At 38.1% G+C, this 15,034-nt stretch overlaps 3 protein-coding genes and 1 pseudogene across 10 annotated transcripts in view; 2 read left to right on the top strand and 2 right to left on the bottom strand.

Annotated features, from left to right (window-relative positions):
- LOC113650187 (B-cell receptor CD22-like) overlaps nt 1-15,034 on the bottom strand; it is a 1,781,460-nt gene that overhangs the window by 1,054,581 nt on the left and 711,845 nt on the right. The window lies entirely within an intron of this gene.
- LOC113663360 (antigen WC1.1-like) overlaps nt 1-15,034 on the top strand; it is an 870,979-nt gene that overhangs the window by 760,079 nt on the left and 95,866 nt on the right. The gene's annotated exons all lie outside the window — the stretch shown is intronic.
- LOC113663456 overlaps nt 1-15,034 on the bottom strand; it is a 644,552-nt pseudogene that overhangs the window by 81,672 nt on the left and 547,846 nt on the right.
- LOC113659875 lies at nt 4,897-13,986 on the top strand. 5 transcript variants are annotated; one of them, XM_027172929.2, is made up of 19 exons: nt 4,898-5,762; nt 6,085-6,503; nt 6,865-6,997; nt 7,283-7,363; nt 7,601-7,808; nt 8,134-8,303; nt 8,398-8,496; nt 8,924-9,156; nt 9,239-9,417; nt 9,501-9,594; nt 9,780-10,124; nt 10,336-10,453; nt 10,531-10,622; nt 10,717-10,834; nt 11,002-11,118; nt 11,395-11,586; nt 11,874-12,026; nt 12,635-12,837; nt 13,551-13,986. In XM_027172929.2, the coding sequence occupies exons 2-18, from the start codon at nt 6,402-6,404 to the stop codon at nt 12,835-12,837; spliced, it is 2,637 nt and encodes an 878-aa protein (XP_027028730.1). In that variant the 5' UTR covers nt 4,898-5,762; nt 6,085-6,401; the 3' UTR covers nt 13,551-13,986. The 5 variants fall into 5 exon arrangements, 3 of the variants coding, with proteins under 3 accessions (XP_027028730.1, XP_047659914.1, XP_027028732.1); XR_003444706.2 differs by lacking the exon at nt 13,551-13,986 and adding an exon at nt 12,354-12,530 and having other exon boundaries at nt 4,897-6,503; nt 12,635-12,772; XR_003444707.2 differs by lacking the exon at nt 13,551-13,986 and adding an exon at nt 12,354-12,530 and having other exon boundaries at nt 4,897-6,503; nt 12,641-12,771.

Below are 15,034 nucleotides of genomic sequence, written 5' to 3' on the forward strand. Positions count from 1 at the left end.
CAGTGTTCTAGCCTGTTTTGCCTGCTTATCTGTTTCGTGTTTTGTCATTAAATCATCAACTGCATTTGGATCCTCACTCGCCTTTTGTCTCACTGTGTCACATAGTGACACCACCACTCTGCTGCAGTCACAGAGTGGTTTGTGTTACGTCCCAGGATGTCAGGATTATACCTGCCTCCATACTCTTTTTTTTAGACTTCCGGTGTGAGAACGCTAGGCGCACCTGTGCTGCCGCTTCACGCTGGTACCTGTTTGCTGTTGTCACGTCTGTTTTCTTTTTTTTGGGATATGTTTTTTCTTTTTTCTTTTTTCTTTCTTGCATCAACCTTTCTGGATTAATTCCCTGGATTATTTTACACCAACTCCTGGACTACAAACATGCTTAAAAAAAGTTTTCTGGATAACTGACCTCGCTGTTCTCGTGATCCTGTCACACAGATTCGGCTACGAGCCCTCTCCATTTCTATCCTCATATCCCTTGCGACATCTGATATTGTGAGTCTCCCCTCTCTCTATCATTCTGTGGTGTAAATCCTTGGTATGGTTGGGTAGCCTTCCCTTCTGTGGATCCTGTGGATCTCGGATTTGATATGGTTCTGGCTAACATAGTTTAAACCGTTAAACTGTTGTTGTAGGTTGCGTTGCACATCTCCGGTCATGTCGACACGTATGAATTTGCAGACTTTGTTTTTTGGCCTTTTTTGGTACGTGCTGTCATTGAATGACGTTTATCAAATTAGTTTCCCCGAGATGGCTTTACAATTCTCTGCAGCTCATCTCAGAACATTTTAAAGGGCCGTTTCGATTGGCTCCGGACACCTATAAGTGGTGTGAACAACTTGGAGTCTTACGCCAACCGCGCTACACACATCGCTCGCGGAAGAAACTTCTGACTTATCACCACTCGTCCTCTAATAATATTCCGGTCGTCTCTACCAACACCCGTGTGTCGGGCGCAACGAAGCTGGAAAATCGATCTACTAACTTTGGAAATCTAAGATCATTGCGTTTTGATCCTGACCGCCGAAATTGCAGAGGTTCATCATCAGACCTGCGATGTGCGCTGCTGAACACTCACTCTCTGACTACTAAAGCTTCTGACACAAACCTGGACATGCTACTTCTGACTGAAACCTGGCAGATGCCGAATGATCTTCTCAACCTGAATCTCTTAACTCCCCTGGGTACATCTACGTCGCTCAGCCACGTCTTCATCGTCGAGATGGTGGGCTGGCTGTAGTTTGCCGTGAGACTATTAAGATTTCAAAGATAGAGTTGCATGACGTTACAGCATTTGAATATCTCGCGCTGAAAATGTCTGGCAAATCGTCACTGGCTGTAATCTTGATTTACCGACTTCCAAAATGTCATGCTGATTTGTTGTCTGATTTCTTCTCTGAGATCAGTGCGTTACTAACTCTTGTCTGTGGTACTTATTCATCTGTCATTTTGCTTGGTGATTTTAATATAGATGAAAATATTGCTCAATGCAATGAATTGACGTCTGTCCTGGACTGTTTCAACCTAACCCAACATGTATCTTTTGCTACTCATTCCAGGGGCCATATACTGGATCTCATATGTACATCTGGCTTAAATAATATTATTGTTAGTGGTTCTGATTTTGCTTTTTCAGATCATAAAATCATAAATTTCAGTTGTAGTTTTCCAATATCTATACCGCCTCTGAAGAAAATGCTGACCTATCGTAAAATCAATTCTGTAAATCCATCTTCTTTCTCTGATTCAATTAGGGCTTCTACCTTGTCAGAATGCCTACTATCTAACTGTCCTTCAGAAATCTGCTGTATATACAATAATGCTTTGTCTCGAATACTTGAGAAGCATGCTCCCATTAAAACTAGACTGGTTCCATCTACTCGGACTGCACCCTGGTTCACTCCTGAATTGCGAATGATAAAAACTGAGGGACGCCGCCTAGAAAGGCTATACAGGAAAACTGGGCTTATCGTACACTCCTTGGCTTTTAAAGAACACTGGCATAAGTACCGTACTGCTCTTAACGATGCAAAATCCTCTTATTTTACCTCTACCATTAGGAATTCCAAGTGCAGGCCCAAGTCGCTCTTTGGTTTGGTTAGCAAACTCACAAATCCACCACAACTTGCTATGTCGGGTTCTGTGGGGCTTGTAAATAGCTTTTCAAAATTCTTCTCTGACAAAATACAGTCAATCACTGCATCCATTGCCAAAAACACTCCTCATGTACGTGATTCAGATGTTCATTTAATGTTTGCTGATTCAGCTCATTCTACAAACTCTCTCTCTGCTTTCACTTTAACTACTCCAATTGCCATACGTGATTTAATTGCGAAGTTAAATTCCACATCCTGCCAACTTGATCCTACACCTACTGTTCTGCTTAAGCTGTGAGTCCCTGATGTTGCACCCTTCATAACACATATGATTAACTGTAGTCTGTCGTCCGGCGTTGTTCCAGCAGATCTAAAAATGGCTGCGGTGACGCCGATTCTTAAAAAACCAGGCCTAGACCACCTAAAGATGGACAATTACAGACCGATATCCAACTTACCATTCATAAGCAAAGTCCTTGAAAGGGTTGTTGCTTCGCAATTGCGGTCTTATTTGGATAAAAATGGCCTTTTTGAACCTTTTCAGTCTGGTTTTCGTCCAGCACACAGCACTGAAACGGCTCTCCTCCGGGTGGTTAACGACATTCTTCTGTCCATGGATGCAGGCATGATAAACATCTTGCTGCTTCTTGATTTAAGCGCTGCTTTTGACACAGTCTGCCATGATTTAATGATCTCTAGGCTTTCTGACATTGGCATCACTGGCTCTGCACTTTCTTGGCTCATTTCCTACATTAGTGACAAAGTATTACATCACTATACAAGGGTTTAGATCTGCTACTGCTTCACTCACACAGGGTGTTCCTCAAGGTTCGGTTCTTGGCCCACTATTATTTATCATCTACATATATCCACTCGGTGACATCATACGCAAGCATGGACTTCAGTTCCACTGCTATGCAGATGATATTCAAATCTACCTCACCACCAGCTCCAATGCTCCATCTCTGCCTGACTCACTCACAGCATGTGTCAGGGACATTAAATATTGGATGTCCTGGAATTTTCTTAAATTGAATGATAAAAAAACTGAGATATTATTGATTGGTTCTATTGCCACAGTCAAAACGATGAACCAGTCTTTTGATGTTCATGGAACTCACATTAAGCCTTCGTCATCAATCCGTAACCTTGGGGTTTTATTCGATTCTAATCTATCTTTTGGCCCTCACATTTCTTCTCTTGTTAAAAACTCTTTTTTCCATCTTCGTAATATTGCTCGTCTCCGATCTTCTCTCACCATAGCTGATACTGAAACCTTAATTCATGCACTAATCACTTCATGTCTGGACTATTGCAATGCCTTATTTCTCGGTCTTCCAAAAAAACTTATCGCAAGATTACAGTATGTTCAAAACTCAGCAGCAAGAGTCCTCACCTCCACTAGGCGCTCTGCTCACATTACTCCACTGCTTTATGACCTTCACTGGCTACCTGTAGCATCACGTATACACTTTAAGGTATTGCTTCTAACGTTCAAAGCATTAAATGGTCTTGCTCCCCAATATCTGTCTGACCTACTCTCCCCTTACCGCCCTGTCCGGTCCCTTAGATCAGCTGAACTTGGTTTGTTGTCCATCCCTCCTTTCCGTCTGTCTACTGTTGGTGGAATGTCATTTAGTATAAATGCTCCTCAATTATGGAATTCGCTGCCTCCTACACTACGAAACATCACATCTGTGGGTGCATTTAAGTCCCAGTTAAAAACATATCTATTTAACAAGCATTTCGGATAATGCAATTATATGTATTATGTGATGTGTATATATAGATGTATATGTAAATGTCTGAATGTACTGTATTTGTGAAATGTAACGCGACCTTGAGCTACGGGAAGGCGCTATATAAATAAAACTTCTTCTTCTTCTTCTTCTTCTTCTTCTTCTTCTTCTTCTTCTTCATACTCCCCTTTCTTAAACCCCATAGAGGAGTTTTTAATCTGCGTAGAGGTGGAAGGTGATGTTGATGAGAACTTGAGGCCAAATGCAAGAGAGAGAGCAGACTAGAACTTTAATTTACTGTAATGAACAACTACACATGTTACAGTAATGTGTAGAATGTATTTTATTTATTCTTTTTTATTATCATTGCAGCCCTGGAGTTTTTTCCCTCTTTTTTCACCTTTTGGTTATAATTTTCAAGTACTATATTCATATCAAATTTTGATTAATTTCTGATTCATTTGTGTTACAAATGCTTTCAATAAAGTGAGATTGTGTTACAGTTTTCTATATGAAGAACTGATTTATGTGTAAAATCAATTTTAAATAAGAAAAGTTCATCAATTATGTAATGCTTCCTGTTAGTGTTTTTTTTAGGTCAGTGTGTTGTGAATGAAATGTGTGTTTTCTGAATGAGAATTGTTGCCAGTGTTTGTTGGTCTGAGTGAGTTTTGTAGGTGAGATTAACTGTTTTGCACACATTCATGCTGGTAATGCTGACTGTGTGAAGAGTTTTGAAAATATGGTTTCAGTATTGAACAATGCTTGTTAGCAGCTGAAAAAAACTGTAAGAACCAAAATGCAGCTTGTTATATTAAAAATAAAGCATAAACTCCTTTTACCTGCAAATGATGATCTATTTTATTGTATAAACTTATTTCTTACTTTAAAAAACTGACCTGTGTTCATATGCAACCCAGTCTCACGGCAGTTCGTGACAGAGGTCACGAAATGTAATCTGTTTGATTCGTGTTCGTGGAGACGAATTTTCCTTTTTTTCGTGTCACTCAGCACGGACTTTCGATCTAATGTATTTCAATAGGAAGCATCTTTCGTGTCTGCACCACGTTTTTTTCTGCCACTCGGAAGCATTGTTTTTGCTCATTTGTTAATCATTTTTAAACTTTAAGCACTACATTACTCAACATTCAACCAGGAGATTTTATCCTTGTTTTTGTTGCTTTGTGCTATGGTCTACTTTTACTGTGTTGAAGACGTCAGCTAAAACTACATGATGACCCACCGCCAATTCTCTTTTAATGACATCCTCATCTTTCTTTCAACACATAAACACGAAAGTGTGCTTGATAATTCAACAATACGATGTCATGACCATCCGTATTATTTTATTCTCCTTTTATATCCCAGTCTCACGGCAGTTCGTGACATAGTCACGAACTGTAATCCATTGATTCGTGTTCGTGGACACGTATTTCCCTTCTTTCAATCTAATGTATTTCAATAGGAAGCGTCTTTCGAGTCCGCTCCACGGTTTTCTTTCTGCCACTCGGAAGCATTAGGACAGTAAACTAAATACTACAGTACCCATGAGCCTTTTCTACTTTTACTATGTTGATGACGTCAGCTAAAACTACCTGTTGACCCACCGCCTATTCTCTTTTAATGACATCCTCATCTTTCTTTCAACACATAAACACGAAAGTGTGCTTGATAATTCAACAGTACGATGTCATGACCATCCGTTTTATTTGATTCTCCTTCTATTGTGAGGAAGGGGGATTAGTTGTGGTTATTGACTGAATTAAAATAAAAATAAAAAATCAATTAAATTAATTAGTGGACGCCCGCATTACCCGTGAGCCTCAGCGGAGACGGCTGCTATGGAGACGGAGCCAACCCGCTTTGCGATTGGTTGATTTCTGCAGGCCGCGAATTCTCCTTCATTGCGCTCAAAACCACTTCCCAGGTAAGCCACGAGACTTGAATGTGATGATCAAATTTGTTTAAATGTTATAATTGATGCTTTTCTTTGCCATTAGACTCACATGGTTTACATGTTAGCGCAACGAATTAAAGGCCGACCAACTGTTTCCATATTAACAGTAAAAAAAGAAGAAGAAGGGGGAAAAAAAAACGACGCGCCTTTTGTGCAGTCATACAGAAAATGGGAAAAACGTGAATTTTATTGATTTATTAAGTATTTTAGGGACAATTTGTCACATTTTAAACATTTTTTTCAACATATCTAGCCTTCACTACATAATGAACTTTTTCTGTTCTCCCTGCAGATCCCGTCACACTTCACCTTCACCCTATTTAATCACCTCATTTCCTAAAACCAAAGGCACTTTTAAGAGCCAACCTCTATCTATCTATCTATCTATCTATCTATCTATCTATCTATCTATCTATCTATCTATCTATCTATCTATCTATCTATCGCTCTCTCTATCTCTCTGTCCATCTATATTTCTATCCATCTCTTCAATATCTATCTGTTCTCTCTCAATTTCTCTATTTCTCAATCTTTCTGTCTTTGTCTACTTATCTGTTATTTTTCTTTGTCTATCAGTCTGTCTGTCTGTCTGTATCAGTCTGTGTTGCAATGGCCACCAGATATGTATTTGACCCACAAAACCCCCATTACCAAGAGGGGAAACACATGGTTCTTGAAATGGAAATTGATCGCCTTATAGCTGAATGCAAGGTCAGAGTTTTTATATACCTCAATCATGTTATACTTGAACATACAGATGGGGGACAAATTAAAGTAAAAACATAATGAATGTGGAAGGATGAGTGTATTAGATTTCAGACAGGTATATTGCATGATGAGTTAAGCAATTAACATCCTATCATGCTCTCTGGCATATGTAAATGAGGGAATATATTTTGGAAGAATGGAGCTCCATCCCCTGAGTTAGAGACTTCTATGCCAAGGCTCATTCAAGCCGTTAACACCTTACTAACACACTATGTTGTGTTTTCTTTTCACTAGTTACATTTCTTTTGATTCCAGTACATTGAACATTATCAGTCTTACAAGAAATATTCACTCCAACACACAGAGAGCAACTTTGGAGAGGAAACGTGCAGGCTCTGGAGGAGAACCTCCACGGACCTCTAAAAGGGTCTTTAGAGGGGTAGGTCGTGGCAAGCCAAGGGGAAGGCGAGGAGGGCGACGCAAAGCCTCAGCTACAGGTTATATGTGAATTATTTGACGTTTTTTGAAATTTCCTATGTAAATAGTGGACCAACTGAAATTAGAACACTGATTGATTGATTGAGAATGTAAAATTCTCCAATATCCAAAAAGACATTAAAAAGTTCATAAACCTTTTTGTGGCACTATTATAGAAGACATTACCAAGTACTTAACAGAAATATGTCTGATTTCAAAAATTGTTCAGTATATACAGTAGGTTGAAAAAAACAACATTAATGCAGTTATAGCCTAACCTGTTGTCATTCTTCTGTGTTTTACAGTCACATACCCTCCGGTTGAGTGTTCCCTGTCATCCAGTGTGGAGGTTCCCTCAGAAATACTAAATCCTCAAGAGGAATTTGGTAAATAACAGTGATGGATTTAAGTTTAAATCTAAAATTCATGTAAAAGTAAAGTAATTAAAGACAAAACCCTTAGACAAAACTGTCAGTGCAGTAGATGGATTAAGAACACAATGTAGTAAAGATGTGGTCCAGTTTGATACTGAATCATGAAAGTTTATTCAAATTATTGATCAGTTGACTTTTTTAATTGGCCCTCATCGTCCTTTACAGCTTTATTTTGTATTTTCTTTACAGAGAAAAATATGGAGAGACTCTCAAATATTTTGGCATCATGTCTTTCTGCTGAGCCTCAAAGAAGCTCTGCTTCATCATGGTCTTTTCGGCAGCAGAAAGCCTCAGGGCGCTGGAAAGAGGCAAGACCATACCACCTACAATGCCTTATCGCAAAGGAGGCTGTTGGTCATCCCTTGTGTTGCCTTTGCCACGAGCCTGCTGTTATTAGGTTGGTTTTCAATAATATTAAACTTTAATTACCCAGGGTCAGTTTGCTGAGAAGTAATGCTCAGTAGCGTGCTTTATAAGCTAAGTTGCATGTCTTGTGGAACGGTAGAAAACTTGGATACCGAGTTGAAAACCACATTAATGACAAGTTAATTTTCATTAAGGAACTTTGTGCTGTGAGGTGATATTGCTAAACATCGAGCTATTATGCAGTCCTATAAAATCAAATCAGAACTACTCAAAGTAAATTTGAAATAACTTAAATTATTCACCTGAAATAATGTATTTATATTAGAATGTTTTTTTGTTTTGTTTTTTCTCCCTAGGTGCAGAGAGTGTCTTCCTGAGGATTGGTTCTGTGGGGACTGTGATGTATTGCATCACAAAAAGCAGCCACTCCACAACAGGGAAAGTGTGATTCGAGGGTTTTTTGAAGCCATTCCTCCAACCTCATGCATCATTAAAGGAGAAGGTGGATATTGCACCCATGAGCAAGGTACGTTCTCATGAAAGTCTTAATGTTGCTGTTCATGTGTGTCAGCAGCCAGTTACAGATAATCAAAATTAGTGGTTTTCTTTCTTTTTGCCAGCTTGCATTTTGCCAACTGTGAAGGTGCCAGACTGCTCCTGTGAAGGCACAAACTTCACTGTATTACCAGGCAAACCGGTGATTTTGATTACCATCAATGGTAAAAACAATATACACTACTTAGATTTCTATTTTAGATTTGATGTTTTTCATACTGGTGTGCTGTGACATTGTGCCCGTCAACACCCATGGTATTGACATTAACTGGAACAAATAGACATCTTTTTTTTATTTTTGTCCTCTGCAAACAAAAAAAAAAATAGTTAGCTGTTGCAAAGCAGTTACATCCTTTGCATGCTTCCAGGATGAAGTCCAATCGATACAGCTATTTGGAATTTGGTGAATTAGACAAATGTAAACAATGTAGGTGTGATACTTCTCAAGAAGTATGAGTGCTATACTGGGATTATAGGAACTTAAGCAATGTCTCTCAACCATTCACAATGTGCAGAATGAACTGTTGTAAAAAAAAAAATAAGTAGTAAATGTTTGTTTATAATTTTTTAAATTAACTTTTTTGTTCCAAGGGCGTTTTGACTTGCATCAGCCACTATATGAATGTCAAACATGCCAGCAGCAGTGGACTCCTGATTCAAAGGACCTCCTTAGGAGTGGATATTGGCCAGCCTCTGTCAGCAATTCAACGCTTTATACACTGGACCTCCTGAGCTCCTTTCAGGAGCTCAAGGTCATCGCTCCAGGATTCTCCAGACAAGCCTTTGCAAAGCTGTTGGAGCATCGGACTAAGTGTGGAGGAAGAGTAAGTGTAATTATTACTTATAACATGTCTTTCCATAAGCAGACAACATCACAAATACTATTTCTTTCTATATATCTTCCAGAAAGGACATATCAACGGTGATGCACTGCAGCGGAGCTTTTTGGAGTTTTTCTACGCTTCTTTTGAAGAAGACCAGCTCTGCTGTAGTGCACCTTTCACCTGCCCAGCCTGCACGCCGGAAATGTTGGCTGTTTCTGCCGATGGGAACAGAAAGCTATATCGCTTTCACCGAAACACAAGGTGGTTTTTGTTTGTCTTTTTATTGATTTATTTATTTACTTTATATATAATGGATGGATTCTCTATTTTTCTTTCTTTCTCAGCTCTGATGATCCTAGTTTTTTTGAAGGGCTCTTTGTGGCTGAAGACAGTGTGGTGTCTACATTTGTCGACACCATACAGAAAGCACTGAGAAATGCAAGTTTTTTATCTTAACTTCACAAAATAGTTGACAAAAAAAACATACGTGTCTGACCTTGATTTCCTCCCCACTTCAACTACTTCTGCCTACCAAGTACTCTAAAATCAAATTGAGAGAATAAATGCTACATATTGTAAGACACCATTGCTTTTATTTGATTTGCTGTGTTTGTGTGTCATAGACACAGGGAAGAGGCACATGTGGGGACTCCCAGTGGACAGCAGCGAGGGAGACGTCAAGGAAGGCTTCCAAATTGGATGAAGAGGGGATGGAGGTTGCTGTGTGTCGCCATGGGTTCCTTCTGAAGGCCCTTAATATGTACAGAGGGGAGATATTTGCCTACCCCCTGTATCTTCAGAAGGAGCTCATGCCAGCCAAGGCAAAATTTTTTGCTATGGATGTGGCTTGCAAATATTGGCCATACTTGGAAAAAGCTGCTCGAGTCCTTCCTGCCCTTCAGGAGCTCACCGAAATGAAACCCTTCCTCAGCATAATGCATGCTCGAGCCCATGCTACAAAGTGTGAGGTATGTATACTATATTTGCAACATATGTACATTTGTAATGTTTACACGCACATTAATAATATGAAATGAAAAGGCTACTATACTAGGTAGCCTTTTTGCTTTACAAATTCTTGTACAGATTGTAGAGCATTTTGAGGCAATTTGTGATATAGGGATATATAAATAAAATTTACTTGAATTGATTTGAATTTCTTCCACCCTTTACTAACAGATTAAATGGAGTGGTAGGAACCAGGAAGGAGCAGGAACAACAGCCGGAGAGGAGGTGGAGCAAGTGAACAGCTACCTGTCACGTTGTGCCCTGACTACCAAATATATGTCCAAAGCAGGTGATCAGAGTGTTTGCAAAATTCCTACATACTTTTATTAGATTATGCATCACATCCTCATTATTTGCTTTCAACAGCACGGGTGGACATGGTTACTTTGCATGCAGTGGGGTGGAACCACAAAAAAAGTCTCTCTCTACATCAGGCACTTTCCACAAGATATGTGAAGGTAAGTCTACTGTTAATTGTTTTGTGTGTCCTTTTGTTGTGTGCGCTTGCCAAGTTTTAATCCTGATTATTGTATTATTAACATTGTTAATCAGACTTGTAAGAGACTCCAGGATGAGACTACAAGGCTAGATGAACTCAAAGCAGAGCTACACTGCACAGATGAATTGGTGTCACAGTGGCTCTCTGATGTGAAGGAATGGGCAGCTGATGGTAAGCATGACCAGATAAAAGAAACAACAAATTTCCTTTTTTAATACTATTTGAAATTTTAAGTTTGACACTAAAGAGCAGCCAAAGATCATCATGCTGAGAACATCAATGGATTACAACAGTTCTGTGTTTTAACAGTGAATTTGTTTTCACTATTAATTCTACAGAGACACCAGATACATCTCATGCCAGTCAAGGCACCACACCCAGAGGACTTCAGCAGTCAATTGAGGGTCTTTACCTTAGTGTGAGGCAGCGGAAGCAAACCCTCTACCGTCAGAATGGTATAAATATATAATATAATAGATTGAAAAAATCAAGCTACTGTATGCATCCTACTCAACAAATACATAGAAATACAAATAGTATTATATTTCTTATTTATTAATTTATTTATTTTTAAAAAAGTAATTATATAAAGTGTGTATATAAAGTAATACTATTAATTATTTATATATACTGTGTGTGTATATATACATATATATGTATATATACACATACATACATATTCCATTCTTACCTATAGACTACTTCTATCCCTGTACTTCATGTTTTTGTAGACAGCAGCAAGTTTCGCCATCGCCTTCGAAGGAAGCTGGCAGAAGACAAAAAACACCTCCTTCAGGAGATCCAGCACTACAATGGTCTTGTACAAGACTCTGCCACAAACATAGATGTAGCTACTGTGGAGCATTCCCTTAATGGAGAGAACAATGTGTCTCAAATATGGCCATGGGAGGTTCATGGCAGTGGTATGTCAGTTTCCAGAAGCTTCTCAAGAATTTATTTACAGTTCTGCTGTATAGACTATACTGAAAAAACACACAAACTAAATGAACATTACAACACTCAATATGTTACATGCATGCCTTAGATGCATGTAACATATTGAGTGTTGTAATGTTCATTTAGTTTGTGTGTTTTTTCAGTTTTTTTTATTATGTATCAACTTGAAAAGGTACATTTGTAGTTACAAAACATTGCAATGCTATTATGCAAGATTGTCTCATGCATACATACAATTGCTATTGATTCTTAGCCAACATTTCAATCAAGAAACAATTGCATGACCAAGTGATGTTGGCGATGCGACTGCAAGAGGAAAAAAGCATTTTGGTATTGGAGATGGCACAACATTGCACATGGTTGCAGAGCCTGGCAGTGGTTCTCAAGAACAAGATGGCTGAGGAGGGTAAGTTGAATCCATTTAAAGTATGAATTTCAAATGAAAAAAATAAACATTATCAGTCTCAGCCACACAATTTGAATGGAGTAGAAGGGTTATTGCTCTTTTTACCACAAATGAGGATTATAATTTGCGGTGGTAACAGGTCAGTAAGGCTTTAAAACGTTTCAAATTTGCTTGATAGATTTGTTGTATTTGTTGTACTGTGGCTGTTACATAAAAGGAGAAATTAACAAAAGAATTTTGAACATTGAATTCAGCACCATCAAACACACCTATTTCTTGATGTAACACCTGAATGCTACACAATGTGTTACTTTACCACAACTGTAGTGAAGAAGAAAACCGTTAACTTAAAACAGCGATCAGACATTGGCTGCAAAACACAGTTCTGCTGCTTTGGGGCTCACTGCATAAAGTCACCTCAGTGAGACTGATCATGTTGCCTCAAGTCAGTTTATACAGAAGCTAGCCGGGTACCATGGCAACAATACACATTAAAATATGCTGGTATGTAGATTTGAATGGATGAAATCTTCATTGAAGTTTTTTGGCCTCATTAAGCAATCTTAACAAGCAGTTTGTCTTTAATGTAATCTCTTTTGTATTTTGAGATGTAGACAAGGGAAATGAGGGACTTTGCTGTCTCTTAAGAAGACGACTGTCAGAGGTGTCGGAACAGTTGCAAGTTGTCCTCCAACAGTACAAGACTGCTTTAGGTCCTGAGGCCTCTGTCCTTCTACATGTTGAAGCAGAAGATCCAAGTGGCCTCAGTAGTCCAGACACCAGTGAGGATGAAGAGGAAAACACAGTTTAGGTATTTATTTGTTCATATGTTCTCAAGAATAGACTTGGGGGTGTTCCATCAAGGTGGGTAAAGGAAAAGCCTGGCTTATTTTGATAAATCTTGATAATTTAAGTAAGAGTTCCGTGCCATTACTGTGGCTTAAGCCCAGTTCACACCAAAGATTCACAATGAGACAAAACCATTTTAGAATGTTACAGTGATGTAAACGGGCTCTTTTCAGATTGACTCTGATGGCAACAATTCACCAATTGCTGGTTTTCGAATGTAAGGTACAATACCTGTTTCAAAAGCCAAGTCACTAAACTGTTGGCTAGTTGAAGTTTTGGATGGAGGAAAGAGATGATCAGTTTATCAATTAGTTTGAGGAACAGCACTATCTGTGTAACTCAAGCCTTAAAATTTACTCAACTCTTCAGGGCTGCTTATGTACTCTGTGCACATGCACAATGCATGCTTATTCAAGCCTGGTTAAAGTCACTGTTGACTAGAAGTGGCTAATAATTTAGTGGAATGGCTTGAGCCTGCAGTGAAAGTCAGTGTTAATTTAAGCAAGCCTTTTTCAAGTGGACAGCTTACATTAACTGCATTGATGGAATACCCCCCTGTTACTGTTACTCTTTATTTATTTGTGTATTTATTAATGCTTTACACACCTTGTTCATTCTAAAACTTCACCTTCTTATCATACCTCTTGCTTTTTTTGTTTTTCTATATTTTCCCAGATGGAAGGACTGTGTTGAAGGAAATGGACTCGCCTTATATCTGTATATTATCAGTATGCTGATTGATTAATCACATCAAAATATGTATGCATCCTATATTGTTGAAAATTCAACCTTTTCTTGACAATTTATGTCACTGTCTTTTTTTTTGTTTGTTTTTACAAGCACATTGTACATTGGTACAGCAGATTTAGATAATACATTCAGTGCTTGTATAATGCATTAGATTGTATGTAACAGAAAAATACACTGTTCTGTATGCTATGATTATACTTTATATTGTATATTATTACAGTTGACCAATAACTTGTTTCCCTGTTTTGTTGGTGCTTTTCAAGTTACCTCAACCTCAGTCCAGTGTCATTAAATACAACCTTATGACATGTGTGACAAATATGCATTTGGTGTATTTTCAATAAATTATTTCCAAAGATGAGTATTTTATGTCTTTTATTTTTCCATACATTATTTAAAAACAAAGTTTTATGGTTGATGAAAGTAAATAGCTGGAGAAAGAAACATAAATTAAGCATTTATATGTGTAATCTTGTTTAATTTGACATCACACTGCATTATTAATACTTTAAGGCAGGTCTTTTTATTTATTTACAAACAAACTGCTCTTGGCATTAAACTTGAGATATAGACGTTATGTGTATCTAAGGTGTATATGCATAATGTATGCATAGCTTTGTATTAGTATTTTTACATTTAATGCATGTATTTTGGCATTTTTTGAGAAACAACTTGGTGTGGTGGTGAGTGGCTAGACCTGGGAGAGTTTTTGTCTATGTACAGTATGTGGGACTGTATCTGGATTGTGTTTATGTACAGTAGTTTCTGTAAATGCATAGAGGCAAACTCCTCACCTTTCAGTGAGAAAATTTTGAGACCAAAATAGGTCATTTATAGGATTTGCATAGATCCAATGAAATTGTGTTTTTATGGGGGGGCGCTTACATGGGTAACCAAATGTTTATTTTTGTAAAATGTTGCAACAATATTTTGTGAAAAATTACAAGCTATTGACATATAGGGTAATAATTATACATGAAAAAATTACAGTGAGCTCATTACATACTCATCTTTTCCCCCCACCTGTTTGTGTCCCTGATATGTGTTAAGGACCCTCTTGAAAACTAGATGGTTCATCTCAAGGGGTTTCATCCTTGTAATAAACTTGTAGTGACCAAAATGAATCGCCTTTTTAAATTACAATTCTGCTGACCATCCAGTGCATTACTACAGGTGTGTGGGAAAGCTTGAAGGACTTGGGTTGAGACTGAAAACATAGATCTCGCATGTCATCATGAAAATAATGTTAAAAATTATGCCATGTCAAACAAGTTAGTAATTTTTGTCAAAGGGGTTCTGTAAAGCTATGCCTGTGCAAAGTCTTTTCATGAAATTGTGATAATTAAAAGTTTTCCTAAAGGACTGAAAGAAATTAGCTAATAAAACAGATTCTGTCATATTGTAAACTT

Source organism: Tachysurus fulvidraco, chromosome 19 (assembly GCF_022655615.1).
Source record: "Tachysurus fulvidraco isolate hzauxx_2018 chromosome 19, HZAU_PFXX_2.0, whole genome shotgun sequence".
Taxonomy (NCBI): domain Eukaryota; kingdom Metazoa; phylum Chordata; class Actinopteri; order Siluriformes; family Bagridae; genus Tachysurus; species Tachysurus fulvidraco.

What these genes read in the sequence shown, in the direction of transcription:
- LOC113659875 (XM_047803958.1), top strand. Translation starts at nt 6,402, where the DNA reads ATGGCCACCAGATATGTATTTGACCCACAAAACCCCCATTACCAAGAG. An exon ending in AAATCCTCAAGAGGAATTTG is followed by an intron (nt 7,364 to 7,600) that starts GTAAATAACAGT and finishes TTTTCTTTACAG; the next exon opens with AGAAAAATATGGAGAGACTC. An exon ending in TACAGAAAGCACTGAGAAAT is followed by an intron (nt 9,595 to 9,779) that starts GCAAGTTTTTTA and finishes TGTGTGTCATAG; the next exon opens with ACACAGGGAAGAGGCACATG.